The following is a 10117-nucleotide window of genomic DNA, read 5'->3' on the forward strand; positions in this document are numbered from 1 at the left end:
TCACCTCCACTTTCAAAGATTTATGAACCTGCATCTATAAAACTCTTTGTTCAGCAACATTCCCCAGGGTCCTACCATTAACTTTATAAGGCAATACCTTTGATTCACTTGGGAATCAATCAGTTCATTATCCAGGTGCTCAATTCAGAATTTCTTAGATGACACAATGGACATCTTAAATATTTTTTATTGGCTTGCTCATATTTATTTCATCAAAAGTATTCATGCATTCCACAGATATTGTGTGCATCACTTTGTGCCATCATACTAATTATGCAGCAACTATCAGCAAGGTTTTTAAGCTGCAATAGCACAATTAAAAGATTGCTTGACACAGATGTCATAGCAGAGTGCTGAATGAATGCCTGCACAGCTATTGAATATGATACTTGATCCTCAGAGCTCAACCCAAATTAGCAGGCTGCTGTATTTCCAGGTCTGATGGAAAGAACAATATTATTCTTACAAACAAAAAAATTTCTTAAGAAGTTTAAATCTGAGACAAAATCAAAAATGATAGAAACACCCAGCAGGTATAGAGAAACACAAGTTACTACTGATACAGTGGATTGATGGCTTTTCCTCATAACTGGATTACTCAGCAGAATTATATTATCCTTACTTCTCAGTGTTTGATCATTTATAAAATCCCAACATTAACGGAACCCACTTGTCAGGAAACCGATCAGGAGAAACATTATTTATACTCCCTGTGAATTTTACTCTCAAATGGATGATAGTAATATTAGACTGGGTGTAAAACTGACATTCCATTAGATTGTGGATTTTCTGCCTGGTAGGTTACAGAAAAAGCGTCCCTGATGCTTCAGAGTTATAGCTAACTTCTAAATCCAAATTTTTTGAAATCCTGTTTGGTATTAAACTTGGACATAATAATTTGCACAGATTTGAATGTCTGATCATAAGTTTGGTCCCACATCTTTTACAAAATATATGCTGAACAGGTGAGACTGTTGCCATTATTGGAATGTACATTTGGATTGAGATGTTTTGTCATAACAATTGAGTTGGGGATAGAATGTAACACACAGAGGACTACCCATCCTCTGAAGTCTCACTTAAGTAAATTCTTACCTTTGAGATGACTTAGAGTCATAGAGTCATAGAGATGTACAGCATGGAAACAGACACTTTGGTCCAACCCGTCCATGCCGACCAGGTATCCCAGCCCAATCTTGTCCCACCTGACAGCACCTGACCCATATCCCTCCAAACCCTTCCTATTCATATACCCATCCAAAAGCCTTTTAAATGTTGAAATTGTACCAGACTCCACCACTTCCTCTGCCAGCTCATTCCATACACGTACCACCATCTGCGTGAAAATGTTACCTCTTACGTCTCTTTTATATCTATCCCCTCTCACTCTAAACCTATGCCCTCTATTCTGGACTCCCCCACTCCAGGGAAAAGACTTTGTCTATTTATCCTATCCGTGCCCCTCGTGATTTTGTAAACCTCTATAAGGTCACGCCTCAACCTCCGACGCTCCAGGGAAAACAGCCCCAGCCTGTTCAGCCTCTCCCTATAGCTCAAATTTTCCAACCCTGGCAATATCTTTGTGAATCTTTTCTGAACCCTTTCAAGTTTCACAACATCTTTCCGATAGGAAGAAGACCAGAATTGCACGCAATATTCCAACAGTGGCCTAACCAATGTCCTGTACAGCCGCAACATGACTTCCCAACTCCTGTACTCAATACTCTGACCAATAAGGGAAAGCATACCAAACGCTCGCTGTCCACGATACCTCCAATTTTGGTGTCATCTGCAAACTTACTAACTGTACCTCTTATGCTGACATCCAAGTCATTTATGTAAATAACAAAAAGTAGAGGGCACAGCACCAATCCTAGTGGCACTCCACTGGTCACAGGCCTCTAGTCTGAAAAACCCCTCCAACACCACCCTCTGTCTTCTACCTTTGAGCCAATTCTGTATCCAAATGGCTAGTTCTCCCTGTATTCCGTGAGATCTAACCTTGCTAACCAGTCTCCCATGGGGAACCTTGTCAAACGCTTTACTGAAGTAGTAAAGCTGTGTTTTTTTTAATTTTCGATTTACTTCTCCTGGTCTCTTCCAAATTGACATGCGCAGGAAATTTCAGGACAATTTCTGGCACAAGGAGTCCAACTTTTCATATATTCCGTTTACATCACTGACCAATATGCTGCCCAAAGATATTTACTCCAGATATCGATGGGCTTCATCACATCATTCTTTCGCTGCTGATAGGGAAGGTTGCACTCATTCCTGCAATATTAACATTCCTTAATATTGAGCAATTTATGTGGATTGTTTCTATTCCATGTTGTAAAGTGATTAATCAACAGCAAAACAGAACAGTTTTCATAGCATGACATGAAAACAAGTCAGAACTATTCCATGTACATGACTTCAGCACATAATTTATCAATCATTAATCTTCCCTCACATTAATAGTAAGGCGTGTCACTAATTCCAGTTATAGTACATCATAGAATCCCTAAAGTAGGGAAACAGGCCATTTGGCCCATCAAGTCCATACTGACCCTCCGAACAACATCCCACCCAGATGTATTCCTCCAACCCCATCCCTACAATCCTGCATAATCCCATGGCTAATCCACCTAGCCCACACATTCCTGGACACTATGGGCAATTTAGTACGGCCAGTTCATCCAACCCAAAAAGCGTTGGGCTGTGGGAGGAAACCCATGCAGACTCCAGAGAGAATGTACAAACTCCACACAGCCGGCTAAGGCTGGAGTCAAACCTGAGTCTCTGGCGCTGTGAGGCAGCAATGCTAATCACTGAGCCACTGTACTACCACATTGTTTTCCAGCATGATGATTTTCCATGTGCAATAAAGAAGGTGATGCTGTTATATAGGCTATCAAAGTAAATTTATCACCAAACCCACTCTGGGTAATATCACTTTTAACAATACATTCAATTTTGAAAATTGCATTCACTGAATTCCTAATGCTATAAAAAAACATTAAAACTGAAATTGATGTTTTATATTGGCCTTGATGTTGCTGATGCAGCTGGATTTGTTAATGTACCCATCAGATTATTTATTTCTGCACTGCAAAAGTGTAGTAAGTGTGATAAGTGAGAGTTGATAAGGAGGTTATCAGAGTAGTAAGGACCTCTTCAACATCAAGTCTATCTCTGTAACCACTGAAATAGAAGGACAGAGTAAGGAACACACTGAAAGATGATAATTCCAATTCAGAAAGAATAATAAGGCGAGAGGAAGGAAGAACGAGGCTTAAGAATGAGAGAAAAAAAGACAGAGAGGAAACATTTTAAAAAATCAAACTTCACAATCTTTCTGAAGTATTTACTACTCTGGGGAGAGAGAGACTCCCACATTTCCATTTTAAATTTCTGTGCCTATGCTGTTCATTCTCATGTCAAGATCATAAATCACATAATTGCAAAATAAAATACCAGCCCTAAATCACTGAGATAAGATTCATACATGTTAATGGTGTCACTCCAGCAATTTTGGGGCACACAATGACTAATCTCACAGTGAGAAAGCAGTTATTTGAGTCTAGATGAAGCTTAAAGCGAAAAACAGAAACAGAAATTGCTGGAAAAACTGCACTCACAGTTCTTTGATATTTTCTTAAAAGATGACCATCCAGGAGAATTGGAACTTCTTTAACTCGAATCGAGTTAATGGGTTTATTTTAATACACAAATAATGGTACCCACCATTTATTCCCCGTGATCCTTTTGGCAATTTCTGAGCTAACTATTAAGGCATTAACAATATCTTTCGCTGCCCAAAATTAGGAATGCTTATATAAACCAACAGCAAAGTTATTTGTGGTCTCTGAGCTCCTTATCTTGCTTCACGTCAAGGAACTTGGCATTTTTTTGAAGTAAAAAGATAAATTTGCACATTGCAGTATGTGATAAGATAATGTTAGCTCCCCCAGGCTGCTATCACCAGTGGTCGAGAAGCAATGGAAGCCACAGCAGCTATTGTCATGATAGTCACAATTGCCTTGGACAATATAATTATAGGTTTGTAAAAATAGCTTTCTGTCAGCTTGGCAGACATCAACCCCTTTGAGAGTAATTCTCTTCTTTGGCTGCTCTTATGGTGCACAGTTCACAAATGCTTCAGTAATATTGGTTGGTCTTATTGCTCTGCAATAGGAACCATGTAATTATGCTGTGCCAAATGATTTTCAAATCACAATATCCACATGTAACCAGCTTCATTTGGCATTTTGGTATTATTCACAATGGCTGAGGATGTTTAAAGTGCTAAACTTGATAGGCCTGTTTCAGTTATCAATCTGCAGTCAAAAAGCATTGCTTCCTGTGACAAGACTGCAGTATGATGCTGTCACAGGTTTGACGGGATACAAAACTGCAATGTTGTGTAATAAAGTAAGAAGGAAGGAAAAACAGGAAAATAGAAATTTCGTAAATATGCAGTGACACTCCAAAGGAATACCATTGGTGAGTTATAGTGAAACACAGCAGCAAATGTAAACGCAGCTAGATCCTTAAAATTATGAGAGAAAAGAAAAACTGGCAAGTACCTTATTGGTGGTTAATTTATGAGATTAGAAGTGGGACAAATGTTAGCGCTCCATAGTGTAGCAGGTGCTTTATCATTCAGTCTGAATGCTGCATTCTAGCGTTTATAACACACCGAGACATTTGTTGATCTTTTATGGTTAACTTATAGATTTTTGGCAAGAGTGCAATTATCATTTGGCAAACCCTTTCTCATTTGTTTAGGCACACAACCAAAAGGTGTGAATTTCATCAAATTATTTCGCCACACCTCTTGCACATAATATAACCATGCTCACTTTAAAGGGAATAGACCCTCCTGAAATCCTTCTCCCAAGCTATTCTCAACATTTCACAGTGGAATTTAGATTTCTTGCAAGTAATAATGGAACAGAGGAGAAAGGAGGATGAAAAGCTGGAAAAGATAAGGAAGTTGAGACTGAAAAATGGACTAAGTAGGACGGGCAAGAGGAAAGTTTGGAGGAGGACAGACAATTGCTGGGAAAATACGTTGTGTAGCTGGCAGCAGGGAGAGGTTAAGACTTTGGCAGCACTGTTGACAACTGCTTTTAGTTGGAACATACCCTGCAAAATGCCATGAACACACCATCTGTGATCCACAAGGTTTTCAAAAAACTTCACATAATGTTATAATCAGCTCAGCAGAGGATCTGACTAAAATTACAGTAGCCCCATTCAGTGAGTGATAGCGCCCTCCAGCTCTGACAGGAGAGAGGGAAATCCTTTTACCTTTCAAAACAGCAGAATCATATCTTCAGTTCCTCCTAGATTTTCTAAACGTGTAATTAGGTCGTTAAAACCCGTTTTCATTTACCTATTTCTTACGCATTCAGTGTCCATCACCAACTCAGTCAATTTCTCTGACTGCTTGTGTTTACCATAGTGTCTCAATTGCATCTCATTCTCTTTCTCTCTCTCTCTTTGTCCCTGCAGATATGTGTAAGATGTAGGATTGTGTCTCGGTATCTCCTTCGGAAATGTTAGTATTTTCTCTCAGAATGCACCTCAAACAGAGATTCATGAACTCAAAACACTTCTCTTACATTTTTTTACTGGGAATCAGCACCTGATAGAGAAAGGGTTCACTTCCTTCACACGAAGGTGTACCACCCCTCCTTCCAATTGAGAAAGATCCATATAGTTAAGCAACTTTGACAAGTCTGATTGTGCTGTGTGCATCTCACTGCCTTTGAGTGGGGCGTTTGAAGTCTTGTGTCATTTTCTTTCTGCTCTCTCTCTCTGTCATTTTTTAATTGCTTGCCTGTACATATGCAATTGAAATGTATTTGTTGGTCACTAACTTTATATACCTGTGCATGTGTGTTTCTCTCAGATTCTGTGTTTGTGTGAGACAGTGAGGAAAACAGATTCACCTAGGCGCAAGAATTCCCTGTGTGGAATCTCTGTGCGTGTGTATCTGGACGCTATCTCACTCTATTTGCTGGCTGCTGAATTTATAGATATGCCTTTCCTCCTCTTGTCTTCTCTTTATGCCCTCTTTTTCCCTGTCTTCCTGTATGCCCTATCTGTCAATAAATAGCTGTCCTCTGCTTACATTCATTCTCAATTCCTTTAAGCAGTAGAGCAGATTCTCTTTCTTGTGTCCACTTCTGTCCTTTCTCCCTCCCTCCTACATCCCCCGATGTGTGACCGTCATCTTCTATGAATCTGTGTAGTTTATATATACAAAGTCCTCACTCCCCTCTCCTCTATCAGTAACAAAGAGGATTGATAAGGGCAGAGCAGTGGATGTGATCTATATAGATTTCAGTAAGGTATTCGACAAGGTTCCCCGTGGGAGACTGGTAAGCAAGGTTAGGTCTCATGGAATACAGGGATACAGTACTGGCACAAAGGTAAAAGACAGAGGGTGGTGGTGGAGGGGTTTTTTCAGACTGGAGGCCTGTGACCAGTGGAGTGCCACAAGGATTGGTGCTGGGTTCACTACTTTTCATCATTTACATAAATGATTTGGATGTGACCATAAGAGGTATAGTTAGTAAGTTTGCAGATGACACCAAAATTGGAGGTGTAGTGGACAGCGAAGAGGGTTACCTCAGATTACAACAGGATTTTGATCAGATGGGCCAATGGGCTGAGAAGTGGTAGATGGCATTTAATTTAGATAAATGCGAGGTGCTGCATTTTGGGAAAGCAAACCTTAGCAGGACTTATACACTTAACGGTAAGATCCTGGGGAGTGTTGCTGAACAAAGAGACTTTGGAGTGCAGGTTCATAGCTCCTTGAAAGTGGAGTCGCAGGTAGATAGGATAGTAAAGAAGGCGTTTGGTATGCTTTCCTTTATTGGTCAGAGTATTGAGTACAGGAGTTGGGAGGTCATGTTGCGGCTGTGCAGGACATTGATTAGGCCACTGTTGGAATATTGCGTGCAATTCTGGTCTCCTTCCTATCGGAAAGATGTTGTGAAACTTGAAAGGATTCAGAAAAGATTCACAAGGATGTTGCCAGGGTTGGAAAATTTGAACTACAGGGAGAGTTGAATAGGCTGGGGCTGTTTTCCCTGGAGCATCGGAGGCTGAGCGGTGACCTTATAGTGGTTTATAAAATCATGAGGAGCATGAATAGGATAAATAGACAAAGTCTCTTCCTTGGGGTGGGGGAGTCCAGAACGAGAGGGCGTAGATTTAGGGTGAGAGGAGAAATATATAAAAGGGACCTAGGGGCAACATTTTCATACAGATGGTGGTACATGTATGGAATGAGCTGCTCGAAGAAGTGGTGGAGGCTGGTACAATTGCAACATTTAAAAGGCATCTGGATGGGTATATGAACAGGAAGGGTTTGAAGGGATGTGGGCCGGGGAGTGCTGGCAGGTGAGACTCTATTGGGTTAGGATATCTGGTTGGTGTGGACAAGTTGGACCGAAGAGTCTGTTTCCGTGCTGTACATCTCTCTGACTCTATAGCTATGACTCTATCCCTTAAAATTCATTGACATCTATACACCTTCATCAGGAATTTTCAATATCCTCAGACTCTCTCGAACTTGCAAGGTTACCCTTGCTATTTCCCCTCTGACTCTCTCCTTTCACAGCAGCAATGAGTAGATTTCTACAAATCTCTGGAGAGAGTGGGTTTCTCATTGCGTTACATTCCTCAACCCCTTCTTCTTTACTGCTGTCCTCTGCCCCACCTCCACACATACACTCACACACTCTCTCTCATACACACTCTCTCTCTCTCACACGCACTCTCACACACATAAATTACTGTGTTTTCTTTTAACAAAACGTCACTGTTCTCTCAAAGGATCAGGAAGGAGCCTTTGATTTACAAATCCCGGTGTCTGACATTCTATCTCTCACAAACTTGTATCTCTCACTGTTGCAGATCTACCTTGTGGTAAACCTGGCATTTCATTGTTAACAGAAAGTGAAGGGACGGACCATGTTACTGCAGACGAGTTGAAGGAGAGAGAGGTTCTCTGTGCACTTTTAGTATGCTGCTTCCTAAATTTCTCAGCGAACTTCATTCTACTACAGAGAGCTCTTGGACCCACGCCCCCGTCTGTTAGCCGACTGGGATCCTTTTTCACCTTCTCCCTCTCATCCACGCTGAAACTGTTGGCCAGACTGTGCGGGGAGGTGTTTTGACCTACAAAGAGCCGGCGGAAGGTCGCAGAGAAAGTCCAACGAAAGTTCAGTTAACACCCAAAGCAAATCTTCCAGCGACCCTATCTCCTGTGAACAGCTCACCACTCTATTTCAGAGGGAGGCAAATTCTCAGATTCTACAAATGCTAACTATTTCATATGAATATGTATGCAGAATGTCATCCAAAGTTATGTGTTGGAAGTATATATGGCTCAGAAAATATGCATTAAGAGTATATGCATGCATTGAAAATTCATGTGATGTATGAAAAGATATGCAAAATAATGTTGCATATATATAAAGTTTCACAAGCGTTCGATGTTTACTAAAATATATATAAAAGTATACAGGAAAACTATTTTGTTATCACAAAGTTACAAGTACAACAAAAATTGCATCTATGTTAAAAAGTTGCATAAGTGTCAGATTGTGACTGAAGATGTATGAAAAATCTACAGAGGTTAGAAAAAGCTCGGCAATCATCACACTTTTAAATTTCCTCGCCCTCAGATTCCCTGCTGCTTGTGTCGTCGAAATCCTGTAGCGCTAGTCAGAAAGTGAAGGTGATTCCTTCATTGAACAGTGATACAGTAGCCAGACAGCAACAACAGATTAAGACAGCCCAGGGGACTGGAGTGAACATTTTGTTTTAAATCCCTCCCTTACCTTCGGTTCTCCCAGCTCCTGATAGTCATCGTAATAGTCTTGGCTAGATTCGTAAGCGGAGTCCCTTTGCAACAACGCCGTGTAAATCAGAAAGAGAGCGAGCTCAGAAACCAGCAGCATCTTTGAGCCGGGATACAACAGAAGGCGACGTCGGCCGGTGCAATAATTAAAACAAAAATAATCCTCGGATCTCTTGCCTTTTCCTTTAGGGATCAAGGTGGAAGGGGAAAGAAAGGGCGGGAGAAAGGGGGGGGGGGGAGTAAACAACAAAAAAAAAGGGACTGAGGGATTTAAAATGGCACGAAACGTGATATTCTCTTGGACGGTGGCGCTTTCTGGGTCGTTAATTTCAGCGGAATAAGTGACACTTCTTTGTAAAGGCGGTGGGGGAGTAAAGTTTATCCACGTGTTGCCTGAATAAGCGGAGCTTTCACTCTGACGATCCGGTGAAAGAATCCTTCTGGCTGGTGGATGAGAGACAGCCAAGGAGGGAGGTTGGGCATGTTTAATACGCCGACAGCTCGGAGTTCCCCTCAAACCTTTCAGAGCAGCTCTCTTCCCCACACAGACTAAGTTGGATCTGATCTCTCGCTTACTCTATTTATATTAAGAAGTTTGGCAAGGAATACCAGAGGCGGGGGGTTGGGGGGAGACACGTGCACATTTTAAGCTCTACACAAGGAAATGGGTCTGACAATCCCCACGTGGCTACAAAAATAAAATGTACAAGCCTGGCTCTGCCTTTTTTCACTCTGACAGCTCTCTCTCTCAGCCTAACCGCGATCAGTCTTTCACCCTCCTTGGCTGTATGCATTGTTAAGGCTTACTGACAAATCCCCATATCCCGGGGACCAAGGCGGGTCCGGTTTACAACTCAATCCGAAACAGGTTCACTTCAATAACATCGAGGACCTGCATTTGTATAGTGCCCTTCACCGTTGTCTCGAGATTTTATTTACAGGCGCCGGAGACTTCCGTGGAAATGCTCTCATGTGGGAAGAGGGGAAGGATGGTGAGGGATGACTGGGGGGGCGCATGCATTTGTGCACAGCAAGATCCCAGCAGAAGTGATGAAATAAGCAGCAGGTCAGGAGTTGCGGGTGGAACTGTATCTTCCACCATCGCTCTCTGGGATGTTTTACGACTGTTTGAAAAACATTTCGAGTCAGGGAGGGTTTCTCCGACACTGAAGGGCCCAATCAGTAAGGCTCTGCAGTATAGGGCGAGAAAACACCACTTCAAACAGTTAGTAAGTATAAGCCAACTGA

General features: G+C 41.6%; 1 protein-coding gene across 1 annotated transcript in view; it reads right to left on the bottom strand.

Moving 5' to 3' along the window:
• vegfc (vascular endothelial growth factor c) overlaps positions 1-9781 on the bottom strand; it is a 218656-nt gene extending 208875 nt beyond the window's left edge. The window contains exon 1 of the mRNA XM_043704843.1: positions 8850-9781. Coding sequence (XP_043560778.1) covers positions 8850-8969 — 120 coding nt within the window. The 5' untranslated portion in view covers positions 8970-9781. The remainder of the gene's footprint in view (positions 1-8849) is intronic.
• Between the last annotated feature and the right edge of the window lie 336 nt (positions 9782-10117).

The sequence above is a fragment of the Chiloscyllium plagiosum genome, chromosome 2 (assembly GCF_004010195.1).
Source record: "Chiloscyllium plagiosum isolate BGI_BamShark_2017 chromosome 2, ASM401019v2, whole genome shotgun sequence".
NCBI classification, from domain to species: domain Eukaryota; kingdom Metazoa; phylum Chordata; class Chondrichthyes; order Orectolobiformes; family Hemiscylliidae; genus Chiloscyllium; species Chiloscyllium plagiosum.